At 39.0% G+C, this 20,000-nt stretch overlaps 2 protein-coding genes and 1 long non-coding RNA gene across 3 annotated transcripts in view; 1 reads left to right on the top strand and 2 right to left on the bottom strand.

The window, feature by feature from the left end:
* Positions 1–5,868: 5,868 nt before the first annotated feature.
* LOC137983621 (soma ferritin-like) lies at positions 5,869–13,568 on the bottom strand. Its single transcript, XM_068830770.1, has 8 exons — positions 13,437–13,568; positions 10,930–11,022; positions 10,800–10,842; positions 9,982–10,100; positions 9,601–9,693; positions 8,990–9,043; positions 7,498–7,623; positions 5,869–6,504 (listed from the first exon to the last, which is right to left on the bottom strand). Exons 1-8 carry the CDS (start codon positions 13,437–13,439, stop codon positions 6,343–6,345), a joined length of 693 nt encoding a protein of 230 aa, XP_068686871.1. The 5' UTR covers positions 13,440–13,568; the 3' UTR covers positions 5,869–6,342.
* Positions 13,569–16,206: 2,638 nt separating this feature from the next.
* LOC137982728 (uncharacterized) overlaps positions 16,207–20,000 on the top strand; it is a 41,837-nt gene continuing 38,043 nt past the window's right edge. Inside the window, exon 1 of the long non-coding RNA XR_011118802.1 lies at positions 16,207–16,361. This is a non-coding gene — a long non-coding RNA (uncharacterized lncRNA). The remainder of the gene's footprint in view (positions 16,362–20,000) is intronic.
* Positions 16,998–20,000, bottom strand: part of LOC137982727 (abnormal spindle-like microcephaly-associated protein homolog) — a 3,753-nt gene continuing 750 nt past the window's right edge. The window contains exon 2 of the mRNA XM_068829867.1: positions 16,998–18,152. Within this exon, the coding sequence (XP_068685968.1) occupies positions 17,143–18,152 (1,010 nt within the window). The 3' untranslated portion in view covers positions 16,998–17,142. The remainder of the gene's footprint in view (positions 18,153–20,000) is intronic.

Below are 20,000 nucleotides of genomic sequence, written 5' to 3' on the forward strand. Positions count from 1 at the left end.
CTCAGAAGTTCCATATGCAGGGTTTCTGTCCTGCGTTTTCGTTAACCTTAAGATATGAGGCATACATATTGTTATTCTTTGCCGTGAGAATGGTCAGATAAATCGCATTTTATTCGGAGGGAAAAAGATAGCTTTGAAAGCGCAAAAATTCGTAACGGCAACGAACACGCGTTACGTAACACCAATTTGTCTGTCGGTCACGTGTGTGGCACTCAATACTTGAAGCGTGATTGTTCAAACCCTGAATCAAGTGTAGCCTCCCCTCTACGCGCTGTACACTGTGCCGGGTTTCTCTCCGTTCCTCGCTTTAGGGCTCTTGTCATCCAGTCCGTGAAAGTCTTCATGAATAATGAACGTGATTTCATAGTCGTGTGGAAACGTTTTCCGTGTTGTTGGGAATTGTCTCCAAATAGGCAGCTAACACTGTCACAATAACAATTTAAGTTTTGGAAAGCAGGTAGAAGGGAGGAAGATGGGAATAGGGATGGCGTAGTGGTGAGAGCACTCGTCTCCGACTAATTTGGCAGGTTCGATGTCCAGACTTGTCATCACATGTGGGTTGAGTTTTGTTGGATCTCTACCCTGTTTCTCCAGGTACTCCGGTTTTCCCCGCTACTCAACTAAAAACCAGTTAAAATGGTCGGATAAATTCGGGTTTTTCTCCGACAATTTCAGCACTCAAGCAGGCTTTTCGATAGCCTTTCAAAGTACCGGGTTTGATAATGAAAGTACCGGACACGGCTATTTTCCTTTGTAAGGCCGATTGCAAGTGCACTGCCAGCAAACCCTCAAGAAGGTCTGAAAACTATTATAAAATAAGGCGATGTAACTTCTTGTTAATTTGAAGGATTTATTGCGCGATTGTCTTGTGTTCCTTCAGCATCCTAAGATACCCAAGTCCAAAAAGAAAAAAAAAGGAAAAAAACAAGTCAACGAATATAAACCGTAGTTCTAAAGACAAATGCGATGAATCAGCAGTTTTATTAGATCTATCAGATATTGCGGGCGCTATGATTTGTCACGTAAGCTGGCCGTATTTTATGGTATGTTTCGCTTGAATTGAAAGGAAAAGTGTTTTCTTGGGCAGTACCGCAAGTTTCGACTCCTGTTCAGTTTTTTCCTGCCGGTCCTGTTTATTAAGCTATGTACAACATACAACAAGTTATTCCTTGTAAAGTAATTGTGAGATCGACTGAACTCACTGCTTCCCAGTACACTTAGTACTAAACTATCTAACGGGCCCAAGAACTAGTTTTAATTTGAACACTGATAAAACCAAATGTATGTTTGGGACTGTGTCGAGATAACGATCTACGGTCGGTAACCATAAATTGCCTTAATTTTATATCGACCAGGCCTTTCTCTTAACGAACATTCCCATATCTTTGCAAGTAACTTGCCAAACGCAAGGTGTCCTGCGGATTTTTCTTACCGCAGCTGATTGGTGTGTTCACGTAGCATCGACGGCTGTCTTGACGGCCAAAATAAAAAAAAAAACGGAAATTATTGGGCGAAAAAAAGTGTGGAAACAAATAGTTTTGAAGCAAGCAACCGTGGACAATCTTCCTGTCGGTGTACGTTGGATCAGTGACCTGATCTTATCGGCGTAATTCAGGGGCACCCAACGTCAATTTTCGGAAAACATCTGTTCGGAAGACGATTTGACATCTAGAATTTTCGGAACATTTGTTGTAAAATTCCTTGCCTTGCCTGCCTGTCCTAGGATTTTCGAACATTTAAAACATGGTATAATTGCCCACTTTTAACGGATTTTTATCTTAAAAAGGTCACCTAGAATTTTCGGGAGCCTTTTTTCTGGCTGAAATTTTCGAAAAGGTAACTTTTGGTCCCTAGAATTTTCGGATCACTAGACTTTCAGCTAGGGCATCCGAACAGATTAAAAAATTTTAAGGGATAAAAATATGCCTATACCTACCGTTTAAATACTAAAATACGTTTAACAATGCTATGCTTAAGTGGTTTTGAACTATATTCTCGTTGGGTGCCCCTGGTAATTACAAGTTAAGAAGCTAAATATTTTGAGCAAGAGCCGATACAACGTAGATTTGATTTTAGTGGTGTACTATATTTCGGCTGGCGAAACCAGCCTTCTTCAGGTACAATGAGAGTTTACATTGAATTGCTTCTATGTACATATATATATATAGTAAATGGATGTTGACGTAATACTGGAAAAAATGTGATAAAATGTGGTAGTTACAACAAATTTGAATTCAAATACTAAGAGTAACGGAAAAATAACACAAGTGATTGTAAATAATAAATTGAAATCTGATACGTTTCTTCGCGGATATTAATTAAGACCGTTAGGATCAATTGTCCTGCCTTTTGAAATTAAAAAAGCTTCCCTGGCCTTACGGATCGAGTCTCTGTTGGAAAATATTTTTTCGATGGGAATTAATTGCATGTCCTTAGAAATGTTGTGGGGAAAGGAGAGGAAACGTTCTGCGACTGTAGTAGGTTTGGATTTGGTGTTAGCGTTATCTAAAGTGCGGCGGAGTTCGTTAAAACGGCCTTTTAAACGTCGTTTAGTTTCTCCTATGTACTGTAGATGGCATCTGTTACATTGAAACATGTCGATAAGGTTTTTAGTTTCGCAAGTTATGTGGGAATTAATGGAGCGTGTTTCGCCAGTAGACAAGAATGTGTAGTTGGTTTATAGTCCATGGAAAATTTAAGGACAGGTGGTGCAGTTTTTGCCACAGCGAAAAGAACCGGAGGGAAGTGCGGAATTAGAATGAGTTACATTAGGGGACAGTTTAGCTGTTACCAGCAGGCCAGGGAAGCTATTTTAATTTCAAAAGGCAGGACAATTGATCCAAACGTTCTAATATCCTCGAAGAACTGTACTAGAGTTCAGTTTATTATTTACAATCACTTCAGTTATTTTTCGCTTACTCTTAGCATTTGAATTCAAATTTGTTGTAAATACCATATTTTACATATAGTACATCACTAAAATCAAATCTACGTTGTATCGGCTCTTGCTTAAAATATTTTGTTTCTCAACTCGAAATAACGCCGATCAGATCAAGCCACTGATCCAACGTACACCGACAGGAAAATTGTCCACGGTTGCTTGCTTCGAAACTCTGGAACTCATATTTTATCACATTTTTTCCAGTACATTACGTTAACATCCATTTACTATATATATGTACATAGAAGCAATTCAGTTTAAACTCTCATTGTACCTGAAGAAGGCTGGTTTGGCCAGCCGAAATATCGTACACCACTAAAATCAAATCTACGTTTTATCGGCTCTAGCTCAAAATGTTGAGACAAAACATCTTTCTGTCCGGTTTGAGCGAACACTCTTCTCTTCTGTCCTTGAAATTAGTTTCCTTGTTTCGGTGAAGAGCACCGTTTTGGTCGTACATATTCTTGGTTTTCACTCACGTGAGGAACAGTTTTTCAACGGAAACAAAAGAAAACGTTTGAGTAATGCACCTGTCACTGTAAACCCCCCTCCCCCCTGCCTTCCCAGAGAGGTGGGGGATTAGTACATTTTGGACTTTGCTTTTCCCTATGGGGTGGGGGACAGGAACCCCCTGGTGGGGATTAGTACATTTTAGTCCGTTACCTTGTCCGAGCAAGAGGGAGTAAGGGCAATTTTAATAACCCTGTTGGAAAGGGGTCAGAATATGCACAGTAGGAAGTAGCAAGGATTGACAGGCCTTAACACAACTCCTTAACGGTTGAGACTTTTGTACCGTATTTTCGGTCTTTGATCTCTTTAAAGGTTTGCTCTTACGAGCATGTCTTTTAGGGATTTTCCCCTTTCAAGAGATATGAGTGGTGCCTCTTTAAAAATTAGCCGTAGAGAATTAAGGCTGTTTTTGTATGAAGTGCCAATTTTTTAATAAAGCATGTTTAAGGTTTGGCACTGCCGGGTGATACTGTGTCACAAAGGGCAAGATATCTTTAGGGATTTCAATCCTTTGCTTCAGCTCTGATTCTCTTTCTGTGAATTTGATGTCTGATCGGAGTGTCTCAATCAAACGTTTTGGATAGCCTTTAGCACGGAGACGTGATTTGAATTTGTAAATGTTCTCTTCAAAAGTTGTTCTTAAAGAATTAGTGCGTAGAATTCTTAAGTGCTCCGCCCTTCACGAATCCTTTTTTGACACCTGGTGGGTGGCTGGAGGAAAAAATGAGTGTACTGAAAGGTTTCAGTCGGCGTGAAGTGTGTTTTTATATTCAGAATGGATTGATTTTGAAGCGTTTGCCTTTATATACAACTGTGTCTTCAGTGTTTGAGATCTCAGCTGTAAATGTGATGGTAGGGTGTTGTGAGTTTGCTTGTGTGATCAACTTGTCTATATCTGGTTTGCTCACATCCCACAACGAAAAAATGTCGATGTATCGTTTCCAAATCATTGGCTTTATGACGCTTTTGATAAGAATCTGTCTCTCAAGGTCGGCCATAAAGATATTTGCAAAGGTATCGGCCATTTTATTACTCATGGCAGTACCGTGAATTTGTAGGTAGTTCTTTCCGTTGAACGGGAAAAAATTCTCTTTGAGTACGAGTCTTAGCATTTCTTTGATATAGTTTGTGGGGATTGGAGGGTTATTTTTGTGAAAGTTTTCGTACGCTTTGCATCCTCTAGTGAAAATTACCCTCTTCCTGTGGTATATTGTATATAGACTTGTGACGTCCATCGATATCGATACAAGGAAATGTCGTTTTTAGTGTGCATTTCCTGCCGGAAAAGTTGCAGACATAATGGACTGCTTTGTCTCCTTTTATGGTGATGTGTCCTGAATGAAGCTAGAAAATTTGGCACTTGTTCCATGTGAAAATGTGTTGACCAAACGTTCCAGTATTCAAAAATGTTAAAATGTCAATCACACTTCTGAACGTAATACTGCGGGTTTAGACAAGGAGTTTTTCGTCCCCTTTATGTGGGAAATTATCCTCATTTTGGTGGGGATTAGACCCAAAAATATGTCCCCTGTATGTAGGGCATTATCCTTGTTTGGTTTTGCTTTGTGGCTAATGCCCCATGTTTCCCCGGGGTGGGGGTTTACATTGACAGGTGCATAATAACAGGAGTTCAATTACCGGAGGACTGGGTCGGGACACCAACATTCATTGCCTCGGTTTTTTTGTTTGAAGACACTAACGTGGAGGCCGGGACGTAATGTGAAAATTTTAATTGGATTCAAATTCGATATGTCTAGGCCAGCTGGAGTATGGATATGTGAACTTGGTTTTCGCGGTGCATGCACTGAATCATGGGGCGCAAAGGAATACGTTCGCACATTCTTGTTTTACCATTTATCTACAGAACTTTTTAGTGCATTAACACTTCGAGTCACTACAGTGAAGGCAGTTAGAAGGAATGGTCATCAAGTCCCAAGTGATCGTGAATTTGATCGATGGTGACTCGGGTATACTCGGAAAAATCCGAATTCTCGCAACGGGAGTCGAAACCGTCACATGGTGATTGCCTAGTGGAATACTTCATCAATGAACAAGAGAGGACTTGAGGGAGCTTGGTCATCAAATTAAATCTGTTGAAAAGTGTCCTGTCATACTACTAGGACTAAAGTTGTCGAACTGTAGCATTTTCTCACTTCAGTTCAGAAAAATAAGAATTTTCTCCGACAATTTCAGCACTTAATGCAAACAATGCACTCACATGCATACACGCCACGCCAGAAAACCAATTTCTCCTTTCAAAAAGCATCGTTTATTGATAGAGTTGTTTATGCCAGTATATATGATTAACATCATTGTGTAATATCGCTGAGTATTTCTACTCGTTCTTTGCACAACTCGTAAAAATACTCAGTGATACTACACACCAAACCATCTAATAAGATAAATGTACTCTAAGATCGATTGTTTCTCTTTATTATAATTTGAAAAAGGTGCCTTACATGATCACAATCAACGACATGTCCGATTGAGAAATAGTTTACTTCATTGAGCTATGACTCGCTTCAAATCAGTGATACAAAAAAGGTTCATGTCCAAAATATAAGATAATTAGGTTCCAATTCGTTCTTTCCTGATAAATAAAAAACTTCAACTAATATCTCCAGTCTATTTAATTTAGTTTTATTTACGTCGATTGATTTTCTGATCACAGCGTGTAATACTGAATTGATTTTTTTTTCACTCAGAAAACTAGAGTTTATGGAAGCGAAATCTTACAACCTCCGATTCCACACCAATATTGTTTCATTATAAAGCTTTGAAAGCTGCCGCAATTTCGATACGCAATCAAAAGATGGTATAGTATTTAGCCAATCCAATGGATGGCTTCATGATTCTACGGTATTGGTAGTTTAACTAATACAGGATACCGCCTAATCGTCCCCGCCTTTTAAGGTGATCTTATCAAATTGGTATTCTGCAAGAGCATAGTTTTCCCTCTGATTTTGTCGCCTCAGGGTGTTGACGTAGTTCGATAGCTGTTTGATGCTCTCCACTTGTTCACCGAGGAAGTTTCCTTCCAAGTAGTCTTGTAACTGTAAACCCAATAAGCTGATTAGTCAAAAGCTGTAAATAACGAATCAGATGGTGCATGCGCCGTAAGCAATTTCTTATTTACGCGCGACAAAGTCAGCGCTATTGCGAAATCATGTCACGAATAAAACTCATTTCTTTAATTTTTTTTTTTTAACAATTTATTTTTATTGAATACATAACAGAAGTTTACATTACACTTGAAAACAAATAAAACAAAGAACAAATACAACTTATAATCTGACATCAAGCCAAAACAGGATGTAATAGGCAACTAATCGCATACTGAGATGCACGAGAACTGAGTGATCAATCAAAGAGGGCGGATAAAGTAAATTGAATCATGTAAGTTTCTCAACCTTGTATCAGTGTTCGTGAGAACCCCATAAACAAGGTTCGACGTATTGTTCCTCGCGACAGCTATTACATCAGGCAATATACAACCGCCGGCATTATATTGCCTCGTTCGTAACGGGAACCTCCACTAAAACAAAAATTTAACTTTAAAATATTGAACATAATGTTTACAATGGAGGCGTTTGTATCCGAAATAGACAAACTTCAAAAACGCCTGTTTTGGTTTTCAAATTTCCCGGGCGCAGTCATTTTGAATAAGTGACGTGTAATGGTTGCCCTATTGTTTCAAAACAAAAGCTCGTTGTGTGAATACAATAAAGCAATCATTGTTCGGCACAATTACCTAAAAAGGCAAGGCCCGGAAAATCCGAAAACCAAAACAAGCGTTTCTGAAACTTGTCTATTTCGGATACATACGCTACCATTGCAAAATGGTCGAATAATTGTAAACATTATGTAAAATATTTTGAACTGAAATTCTTGTTTCAGTGGAGGTTCCCTTTAATGTTAAAATTCAAAAGAATATTTGACCTTGAATCAGAAAACAAGGGCTGATTTGCAAGCAAACAAAAAACTACTAAAATGGTAGGCATTTTGGAATAACTTAGGGTGTATTTGTCGAAAATTCTGCTTCTTACCTGTGGGTCGTTCGCTTTTTGGGCAAGGTCGTGCAGAATCAACAAAGCCTCGTACACCTCTTTTTCCAAATCCAAGGCACATTCCATGGCGCTCAAGCCATTCCCCCATTCGCTTTTAAGCGGTGTCTGTGATACAGAGCAAAGTTACTTGGTGAAAGGGAACGTTATAACCAGCCTTTTAAAATGTAAATAACTCCAGAATGTGAGCTACTGAGTAGCGCTGCGGTAGTGGTTTCAAATTATCCTAATTATTATAATCTAGTAATAAGTGCTCCTCTTTGGTGACATTTGTCATGCTGTGCCTGGTGGTTTTCCGAGTGTTTTATCATATCCTTGCATTTAATCGTTGAAAGGAAATCTACTGAACAGTACTTTTCTTTGGTGATGTTGAGTATACTTTACAAGTTGTTTCTTGTTTTTTTTCTAAACTGTGACCATCAAATGAAAGTAACAGAGGATGACTTTTTTTGAGTTTTTAATATCTGTTCAATATGGTCGTAATCCGAGTGTCTTACCATTCAAACGAAAGTTACTGTGAAATGATGCCTGTTGGTGCTGTTTTTTATACCGTGCAAGGTGGATACTATGATTTACTTTGTTGGTAAAAAAAAACCTACTGAGCAGTATTTTTATCAGTGTGGAGCAGAAAATGAGAGACTCTGAGGAGTACAACCCTTTGTGCTGTGATGGTTGCGTGATTTGATTTTAAGAGATGATCAATCGTTCTGAAGAGAACCGTTCTATATTTAGTGTGTGTCCGCTTTGTATATCTTTAACTCTTCCATGAAAGGCCTTATGCATGATGACGTGATATGCTAAAAATCGACATCTTTACAGTTGTGTGCTTAGTTACCTGGGGCCGGTTCCTGGAAGGAGGAATAAATTATACCAGGCATAACAGTTATTCCAGGGATAAATCTGCTATTCTAACAGAACAGAATTTATTCCGGGGATATAGATATTCCTGGAATAAGGCACATTTATTCCTGGAATAGAATTATTACACCTTTCAGGAACCATCCCCTGGCCTTTAAATGAAAATGAGTCTTTTTGACCCTGTTATGATACAGACCTCCCTTCCATTCTTATGTTAATGATGTTGTTGTCATGCTAATTAGTAAGAATTTACATAAGAAAAGCAGTTAGGACAAGGTCAACTCTAGCCTCACTTTCATTCATAAGCCAGGTAACTAAGCACACAACTGTAAAATGGACTATTGACCACCAAGCCTCGTTTGCACGATATTATTCACACGTGGGTCTTCTTTGCAAGTCTGTTCCTTTGAGATTCAGCTCAATGCTAGAATTCACAAGTTTGATTTTCGAACTCGAGGCTTGGTGGTGAAATCAGCTAGTCCGACGTCATCATGCATAACTGAGGGCTATTTGTAGAGTGCTCGTGTGTGTTTATGAGTGAAGCTACACTGAGTAACTTCAGCTACTGGTGTATTCTTAGGGCTAATCATAGTGTTAAGCTCAAAACTCGACTTACATGGACGTTGTTAAGTCTCACACGACCTCCGCGCATGTTCTGGTATTTCATTAACTGCAAGTCAAAATAAAGATGATTATCTCAAGCCCTTTGACTCGTGGACTGGCTCCCATTGACGAATAAAGTCGTGCAGCGTTAGACAAGGTAAACTCTGTAAAGTGTTAAACTGTACTTATATGTGTAGGAATAACTATTTTCTTACTTCAAGGGGAAACAATACATCAAGTACTGGAAGTTGTAGTTTAATTAATTAATTAATTTTGTCATGCTAGAAAGCATGTAATCTAGTGCAATTAGAGCTTGGTAGTATTGTAATTTATACTTACTACTACTTATCCTCATCGGGCCCATGAGGACTTTTAAGATCGGATTGTAATTTATGTCACGCTCATATTGTAATACTTATCCAAGGTTAGTATTGTAATGTTTGCTGTAGCGTACGATGTGTTAATTAATAGTGTAACTGTGCGTTTCTAAAAAAATAAAACAGTTTACAACAGTCGCGGTAATAGAAGTAATATTGAACAAAAGTTGATTTTGAATCCAAGCAAAACATAATGTGTACTTCAGGCACACAAATAAAATGAAATAGTTTTTAACGGTTGACCTACCATTTGCGCATGCTTCATTTCTTCTTCTGCTGACTCTTTAAAAAACTTGTGAAACCCAGGAAGGTGGATGTCATCACGGTCAAAATGCATGGCCTGGATACATGAGAGCAAATAACTTCATAAGGAAAATGATTAAGTGCAACAAGTCGGGTTAACTTGGCAACCCTATGCAACTGAATGCTATTTTCCATGCTGCTGATCTTTTGGTCATTAACTTCCACTACAGATAAAAGAGTCGGTAACAAGAGAGAGATAGATGCCCAGACCACGGTAGAGATATGCGAATTTCAGTTGTTACTTTTAGATGGGGTAGGATTTTCATTGTTTGAGCAGATATAAGAAAGTGAAAAAGCCTATTAGAGTATTTAATGGCTTCCTTACCATTGATAAGTAGTTGTAGTGGGCAAAGAGTTCGCGGTTTATTTGCTTGTTAATTTCTCCAGACGTGTTTTTCTTGAAGGGAGCGATAAACGGCAAGGGGGCTGAGGCTGCCTCTGATCCTGTGTAAAAAAAGACAAAACAGGGGGGAAGTCTACGAAAGATTCAAGGTCATAAATTGTTCGTTGTCCCACTATCTTGTGATATTTCTTGCAGAAGAACTTTGAATTAAATTAACAATAATGATGATGATAATGATGATGATGATGATGATGATGATGATGATGATGATGATAATGACTTTATCAAAGTATCAATCATATTTAGCTCAACACAAGTATTCTTCTAATTGGGGAGACCGTATAAAATCAAATCACTGAATCACATGAAATTAAACTAGATCTGGTTTTTGGTCAGAGCATAAAACCGAAGCCCCCAGGGGAAAAAAACCTTTCTGTGTCAATTCGGACTAATGTTAAAGACATCAGGCTGATACATAATCTTAGAAGAGATGGACACCATACGAAAAGAATGAAGTCGACAAACTCTATTAACCCTTTAACTCCCAATAGTGCCACTTATAGATTTTACTGTGTCTAACGCCAGACGATTTTACTCGTCAATGGGCAACCCCAAGGGGCTGAAAGGGTTAAGCCAAACACACTTCATCTCAATGATTGCAGCATTCGGTCAGGCACCTGACGTTTAAGCCCTAAATTAAACTTTTTTAAGTTTGAATTTTTGCATTGTGACTGCGACCACACTGACTGGGGTCCTGTTTGATACTTTTGTTGTGCATTCTGGAGATAAAATAAACTTACCATTATAATCCTTTTCATGGGGGTATGTCCACCTGCTGTTATCCTAGGGAAAGACCGACAACTGTCAGTTTCTGAAGAACATCTTTCGTGAAAAAGCCAGAATAATAGTCATTTGTCATTAATGTATCACCTGGTATATATGTTTATATATAGAAAGGCTGCAGTCATGATTATGTGCAGAAATAAAATGGATAGCAATGAACAAACTGATCAGCAACGTGAACTGTGAAGAGAAAGAGAGAGATCACATTGTCAGACAAAAGAAGAAAATACGAATGTTTAAGGAGGGGGGGGGGGGGGCTGTGTCACGCAAAATGATGTAATTTCATGACACTCAAAATTACCAAAAAGTAGAATGAACCATTGCAATAACCACTTAAAATTGTTGAACAACATAAAAGACATACAGTATAAGTAAAGCGAAGCATGGATGGACAGAATTTGGCAAGATTTAAATGGACTGCATTTGGGTAATCGTAAAAAAAATCGGGCCAACATCTTTCAAGTTTATGGCAAACCGCCTGGATAAAAAGGTCGTGTTGCTCAGAGTCATCTTGTTTGTGATGTAGCGATAACTTCACCAGTAAAAGTATTTCGAATTTTAAACTCGTGATTCACGAAATATTTCCCCTAAACACCCTAAAATAACGTGACATAGCTCAACAATAACAACAACTTCTATTTCAAGAAGGGATTGCGTTACGTAGATCCGTGAAGCGCCTGCCAACGGATTTTAACCAACAGCATAGTTAAAGGCTCCTTTCGGCTTGGCAGTTTCTTAATTAATGACATGCACTCCATATTGTAAACTTAAGGCAATTCCAGATTTTGCAGTTTACTCATTTCGAGCCGCTTTACATAATCGTAGCAAAAATGCTCGCTCAAAACTAGCGCAAAAATTGCGATGGCATTAAAGCTTTCAACGTGACTGCGATGTGCAACCCTCATATCCTCGTTCTGTAACTTACATACTCCATCATTCGTAGCAAAGTCCACTCCAAACTGGGAGAGGGGGACATTTACATTGCACCCGGTGTAGTCAATCGAACAAAACTGCCGGAACACTTAATCGGTCGAGTGATGCTTGGTTCGGTAATCGAACTGGAACGTTTCGGTGAGGTCGATTAAGTTCGATTACCGAACGCAATCCAACTAAATTGAAGCGGTCAGTTCGATTTTGTTCGGCAGAAAAACTAAAACGGCATACAAAAATTGATAAAGCTTTCAGTCTCAATGGAATTGGTCCAGAAGGATTTCACTCTTTAAACGGCGTTTTTGAAAGTTAACCTGAGACATGTAGCAGCCAACTGTAAACAAACGACGCATGTTGTTTTAGCGTAGCGGAAATGGTTCGAAGATGACTTCCATTCCTGAGGTTGACATAATTATGTTAGCTGATGATCTCGTGATGTGTGCCTGACGATACATTTCCTTCTTCAAGAGATTAGATATCACTTTACATTCTCAAATTAGTGCTTCAGTCTTAAAACGACTAGACACTTAAATAAGGTTCCTTTTCTTTCCTTTCGTCTACATTCTATTAGCATAAAATTCAGAACATCCTTCTGTAACGTGACGTTGCCAGATCACTTGTGTAGAATATAAATTTCGTGCCGAAACACCACTGGAGGCTCAAATAATTTCCGCTTTAATAAGCGTTCAGAGACTGCAAAAACACCTAACCATATATTTTTTTTGTTAGATTCACCTCTTCACGCTCATTTATTCAAATGTGCCACCTCGGACACAAAATGTAAATATGTCCGTAGTGTTGGTCACCCGTAATTACATTTATATTTGTTATATATTCGAAGGCATTTCTCAGGATCAAATCCATTGACTTGAACGAACGGTTTAATTGTTATCCGTCCAAGTTTATGACAGAGCTGCTGTCGCCTGTACAGCATGTACTGATCTGTGAATTGAGGGTAAAATGCAATTATGAAGTTTTTACTGTCAACTGTGTTATTAACACAGGCAAACATTGAAAAATGCGTGCATTCGTATCAGCATTTGTACATAGCTTGTTCCAAGAATAAATCAGCAAGGGAGATGCAAAATCTGACGATACTCACGATTTCAGGGGAAGAGGAAAGTGTACGTTTGGCCTTAATCTGCGTAAGTGGTAGTTCGACATTCTTTCTCGAAGAAGTCCTTTTCAATATTTGAGCAGTTTACAAGCTGTTAGATCTGAGACTTTTCCGACTTAATGTATGTGCTTGAGTTGTCCCTTCTCATCTCTAGGATGAAATTTATGTTCCCATCGAGCAGCGTCTCCTTCCATCGAAAGTGAGTGTACTTTGAGGTACATACGCGAATTGGCCTGGAGCAGACATGGTTAAACTGCTTCATTAGAAACGGAGCATTGCTAAACTTTGTTTCACCGTGACCGACAAGACATAAGGAATAAAATCTATTTATCTCCAGCTAGAGAACATTTTTTGCTCAAAATGTGTAATGATGCATAATATTGATAAAAATGTGCGTATTCAAAACATTTCAATTTCGTAATGCGCACCCAGAAAGCTTTGTCTTATCTCTAGCTCTGGCGCTAACATTAGTGAATTGGTAGAATTAACGTTATTCTTAGCAGAGTAAAAAGCTTATCGGTGAAACATTATGTAAGTATGTACCTACCATGTTTAAAGAAGGTTGGTCGGTCCTAGAAAACACTGTATCTGAGAACCTTAAAACGGAATTATTTCTCGCAAGCTAGGCGGGATGAAGTGATTTTACCACCAAAATTAAGCAGTATTTGGTTCCTTTGAGTCACGTGAGTGATGGTTAAATTAACCAATAGGATAAAAGATTTCTATTCCGATGATGTGACAGTGCATATATTTGACACGTGAGTTTCCTGTTGTTTTCCAGATTTAACTACACGAAGTAAAAGCCAGATTTAACTACACGAAGTAAAAGCGAGATTTAAGCCATTTGTACGTGCAGTTCCGTAACAATTAGAAAGGAAGATCAATAATTGTGATATTTTGTGCAATTTTAATTGATATCATTGAATAACTTTAAAAGACAAGTCAGTCGACGGCTCAGAAGTTCCGTCCTGCGTTTTCATTAACCTTAAGATATTAAGCATACATATTGTTATTCTTTGCCGTAAGAATGGTCAGATAAATCGCATTTTATTCGGAGGGAAAAAGATAGCTTTGAAAGCGCAAAAAATGCGTAACGACAACGAACAGGCGTTACGTAACACCAATTTGTCTGTCGGTCACGTGTGTGGCACTCAATACTTGAAGCGTGATTGTTCAAACCCTGAATCAAGTGTAGCCTCCCCTCTACGCGCTGTACACTGTGCAGGGTCTCTCTCCGTTCCTCGCTTTAGGGCTCTAGTCATCCAGTCCGTGAAAGTCTTCATGAATAATGAACGTGATTTCATAGTCGTGTGGAAACGTTTTCCGTGTTGTTGGGAATTGTCTCCAAATAGGCAGCTAACACTGTCACAATAACAATTTAAGTTTTGGAAAGCAGGTAGAAGGAGGAAGATGGGAATAAGGATGGCGCAGTGGTGAGAGCACTCGTCTCCGACTAATTTGGCAGGTTCGATGTCTAGACTTGTCATCACATGTGGGTTGAGTTTTGTTGGATCTCTACCCTGATTCTCCGGCGGGTACTCCGGTTTTCCCCTCTACTTAACAAAAAACCAATTGAAATGGTCAGATAAATTCGAGTTTTTCTCCGACAATTTCAGCACTCAATCAGGGTTTTCGATAGCCTTTCAAAGTACCGGATTTGTTAATGAAAGTACCGAACATGGCTATTTTCCTTTGTAAGGCTGATTGCGAGTGTACTGCCAGCAAACCCTCAGGAAGGTCTGAAACCCTCGCAAATGCTGTTTACATTCTTGAGATTGGAGGAGAGAAAAGAAAAGAAAACTAAACTTATTGCGTAAATAAAATAAGGCGATGTGACTTCTTGTTAATTTGAAGGATTTATTTTTGCGCGATTGTCTTGAGTTTCTTCAGCCCGTGGCTTCCTGAGATACCCAAGTCCAAAAAGGAAGAAAACATCGGCCATTTCCGAATTCATGTCTGCCTCCTCTTCAAAGCGAGTCTTATTGCGACGTTTTTGTGATGGCCATAATTATACTCAGTTACATATGAATGAAAACTAATTTTCATGAGAAAAACTTCACATTTAAACTCGCTTTGAAGAAGAGGCAAACATGAACTCGGAAATTGACCGACTTGTCAACGCCATTGTAAAAAAACATACAGTCATATAAACCGTAGTTCAAAAGAAAAATGCGATGAATAAGCATTTTTATTAGATCTGTCAGATATTACGCGTTCTATGATTTGTCATGTAAGCTGGACGTATTTTATGGTATGTTTCGCTTGAATTTAGTCTTTTTTTTCGTGCGATTTGATCGAAAAATGTTTTCTTGGGCAGTGCTGCAAGTTTCGACTCCTGTTCAGTTTCTTCCTGTCCTTTTTATTAAGCTACAACATACAACACGTTATTCTTTGTAAAGTAATTGTGAGATCGACTGAACTCACTGCTTCCCAGTACACTGCTAAACTATGTGACGGGTCCAAGAACAAGTTTTAATTTGAACACTGATAAAACCAAATGTATGTTCGGGACTGTCTTGCGATAACGATCTAAGGTCGGTAATCCATAAATTGCTTCAATTTTATATCGACCAGACCTTTCTTTTAACCAATATTCCGATATATTTGCAAGTAACGTGCCAAACACACAGGCGTCCTGCGATCTGTCAGACATTTTTACCATTCAATGACAGCTAGCAAGGGTATATTGTTTTAAAGTTTAACCATGAAACCTATTTTTACGTGACGGTGCATGGTTAGTCTGGAGTATGATCTCAAAAGTGAACATCAAAAGAGTTTTTAGATCACAGAGAAGAGCTCCTTGCGTCCACATTTGCGTTAAAGCTACCTATAGCAACGAACTATTGATTTACTGGAGATTCTAGACTGGATACCTTTGCACGCTGACATTTATTAAAAGTTGTCCGATGTATAAATGTATTGATCGTGTTAAACCACATTCAGTATCATCATCATCATCATCATCATCATCATGAACCTTATAAAATGACAAATCCTCCTCATGGTACACTCTATCATGTTTTCAAACTAGTTTTATTAACAAGTTATGGAACGAATGCAAAAATGGCCTCTTTATGCAACAGCCAGACTAACCTCGTTTGCAGCAAAAGTTCTTTTAAACTTTACACGCGCTAACGATGCTTGTAATGCTTTTTTGCACAAAGATTAAAGAATAATTGATTTCAGCTGTTTCTGCACTCGGAAAATGACATGGTGATTTTATAAGGGAACGAAAACCTGATCTTCTGGTTTTTCATTCTAGTTGCAGCGTTAGCCACTGTCACATGACGTGATGTGCAGCAACAGGTCAGACCAACCTCATAAATATGATGCTTTGAATTGTGAAAAGAACAAGATAAGGACCTCTTTGGTCATTTCCTTCTTTCCTTGATGCTTTGATGTCTTATTGAAAGGCCTCGCTGGGTTTGGTTCAACATTGTGATGAGCTTCTCAATTAGTCATGTTGACTCAGGTATGTCCAGAAATTAGATGCACCGGTTAAGTGCCGAGCACGATGGATTTAGTGCATTTACAAACTGTCGTTATGTTTTTTTAAGCACTGTTTTAAGGATGGAAACTGATTGAAACTGACTTGAAAAAAGTCAGGGGCATCCAACGATAATCTTCCGTCGGTGAAATATGTGTTCGGGAGAGTCAAACTGTTCTACGAATTTCGGTTTTACGTTGCAAACAGCTTTTGATTTCTTTGCTAAAACATCTCCTAAAAGATTCTGCAGCCAGGGAAAAGTGGTCCCTTACGTTTTCGGAAGGAATATTTTTGCAATTTTTGGCACTTAAAAGGTCACCTAGCAGTTTCGGATGAGCAAATGGTTCCCTGGAAGGTAACGTTCAGCTAGTAAATTTCTGAAATGAAGACATTATTCCCTAAAAATTTCGGACACTTCAATTTTCAGCAAAGATATCCGAACAGATCAAATTCTTCTAGGTGACAAAAACATCTCTCTGGACAATCTTTTTACATTACAAGGAGCCCAGAAATGTCTCTCAAAGGCTTTTGGCTTAATTTGCTCGTTGCGTGCCCTTGAAAAGTTTGTCAAACGTTTTCACGCGTGGAAATTCCGTCACCAAAAGAGATTGACAGAACATGTTACCATTCCTTTTATTCTATTTATTTATCATATTTGTTTTGTAGTTTCATACTAGCAATGAACAAATCATGTGCTATTAGTTGCTATGATAGTGTTCTAATTATAAATTACTGATGAAGTCCAACTTTTCGTGACAATTTAAATTCAACTGTCACCTTTGTTATCAGCGGTATCTGAGGATTCCTCGATTGCTTGAAGTTCCTGCTTGGCCTGCAGATCATTCACCATTTTCTCGATCTCTGTGTCACTGTCGTCATCAAGGGGCCCCTCAAATTTCAGTCCCACGGGGATACTGAAAGAAGTCCGACTGTCTCTGTGCAATGAAAACTCTTCGTCGTTTGCCACCTTGAGAAACGTTTTTGTCGATTGACGCTTTTTAAGCTGTTGCCGCGTCTTGTAACCACGGTAGTGACTCTGTATCTTGACTGCAGCTTCTGACTGCGTGCGCCGGAGCTCGCGGATTCTGTGCCCTCGGTAAGCCGCTTCAATTTTTGTTGCAGCTTCGTGTTTGTTTTTCACCTGTTTTCTGGTGTAGTAGCCGCGATAGTTCGATTGAATCTTGGTGGCTGCCTCATTTTGTTGCATCTCATTTACACCAATCCCATCATCTCCGGCCGGTCTTCCACCCCTAACTGCTTCGCTTGTTCTATGTCCTCTGAACACGGACTGAGTGTTAACAGCAGCAGCTTCTCTCTCGTCCAACAGTTCGGCGGAGTCCTTTCTGGCGTTCAGTTGCTTAATCTCAGCTACTTCCTCTTCTTTAATCTTCTGAAGATGTGGGCTGTCAAGGAGCTTTTCTTTCAATCCCTTTCTGACTGTGTATCCTCGATAACCAGCTTGAATTTTAGTCGCGGCTTCATTTCGCGCCTTCAGTTCCTTACCAGTGTTGTAATCAGCTTGTATGCAAGCTGCCGCGTCGTGGTCTTTCTCGCCAAGACTATTTAACACGCTAACCGCAGAACCCTGAGCGTGGTCTGGAGGCAGAATTTCTTTTGTCCTTCGTCTCTTCGTCTCTTTCCTTGCTTTGTGGCCTCGGAAGGTGGATTGGATTTTCGTAGCAGCTGCATCAATCTCCTTTCGACTTCCTCTAAACGGTTCGTATCTGTAATACCCATCTATTTGCGACCCCAACAAACAATCGTCATATCCTCGCACTGGAAAGAAAAAAAACGTTAACAATGAACCGTTTCACAGTTGTGTGGTCAGTAGCCTCACGTTGTAGTGAGGGGGATGGGGAGCACAGGGGGGTGTCAGAACCTCCCGCTTCCCGTACCTTTATCTCCCGGCTTCCGCCCTCCGTTTCCTATAAATTAGGAGACTCAAAACACACCTTGGTCATTTAGCTATGTAATTCTTAGGTGTTTGCTTTGTCGCTTTGTTCGTCTTGCAGCAGTTACGCGACAGCCACCGTAAAAGGGTGCTCAGAAGACGCTAATGCAAGTCAAATATAATTTGTATTTGGGTTCCTTTCAAGACGTCTTCTGTTGGGCCGTTCGCTGGGTATCTTCAGTGGCTGCGTCTGCAAAAATCAAACAGGATTGGGGGGTCCACTCCCTCCTCTCCCCAATTCAGTTGAGACTCCGAGTTGATTTTGCGATATTTCCATCATTTTATTTTGTGGCCCCGTAAACCCTGTTGAGAGGAGAGTGTTCATATTTACATCTATCAAACTTGTCAATTTTCTTTTTGGTCAAGTGAGTTTCCCTGGTCAATGTTTAAAAATGAAGAACACAAAGACGCGTTAATTGACATCTTTGCAGAATTTGTCTTCTGATTGGTGTGCATTTTAATTTAAAAAAACGTGGAATAATACAGATGTAACACGAATGACTGACAGAAAACTTATGTATTTGTCCTCTTACAAGATTTTATGAGCTAATTCGAAACTAAAAACTTGAATAAAATAAATTTTCCCTTCCTGATCAGATAAGTGAATTTGAACTAAGTTGTTCGTTTTTGATTTTTTTTCTATTGATTTTTATCTTTTTTTTTATTTTTTCGTTTTTATTTTCTGTGTTGGATTGGCCATTTAATTAGCAAGCAATAAATCGCCGTGACCTTTTTGCTAAAGCAAACTTTCTAATGCAAATTTCATGTTCTAGATACGGAAGGAAGCAGGTGACGAAGCTTTTCTCACTGCATACGTAATGTGCATGAAGAAATCTTTTGGCAGATTCATACTGTTCCTTCAGAAAGCTGGTCGCTCAAAATCCATTCTTTTTCTTTTAAACTTAAAACCGGGGCTCTCGAGCGTTTGATTTTACAACATCATGGCGCTAATTTGAAAAAAAGTGAAAAAGCTCATCTAATATAACTTCGTCACCTCCTTTTCTTGATATGCCATGCTTTCTTTCTCTGGTCACAGGGGATGTTATTTTCATTTGCTGATTATTTCCTCGGACGATGTCAGTATGAGTTTCGCTTTTTATCTAATTTAGACAATTTAATCACTGACCATTTCTGAAGCAAATCCGGAGAAACTATTATTTGAATTAAGTAATCCCGTGTAATTTATAACTTGAAGCGCGCCAGGCAAAGTCGACAGCATTTTGTCTTCCGAGCAAAATAAAACGTTTTCCTTCAGCGAAGTAAACGAATTCAACAGATACGCGAAGTCGGCTATCAATATCTTTGTCTTGGCTCTATAAAACGGTGTCACGGTTACAGCAGTAGCGGAAAGGTGTACATCTTTCACCGTCTAATTCAAGGCCCAGAAAGTAATTTATCTTGAATAACCTTTTTGGATTTTCCTGCATTTATTGTTTGATCCTAAGTATTAGGCATTTCTGTACATCAAAGCTAACCTATTTATTCCAAAAAATTAATCACACCCGCTTGGACCGCGGGTAGAGCTCAAGTGACGTCTTTGGGATTGAATTCTGGTGAATTGAAAAAGGATACCACAGCCTGTAGGCAGTTCATTTTTCCCACAAACCTAGATCATTTACATATTACACAATCAGACTGCTTGTCTCTGACAGACTCTTGATGAATCTCACGCT

This window comes from Montipora foliosa, chromosome 13 (genome assembly GCF_036669935.1).
Source record: "Montipora foliosa isolate CH-2021 chromosome 13, ASM3666993v2, whole genome shotgun sequence".
In the NCBI taxonomy this organism is placed as follows: Eukaryota; Metazoa; Cnidaria; class Anthozoa; order Scleractinia; family Acroporidae; genus Montipora; species Montipora foliosa.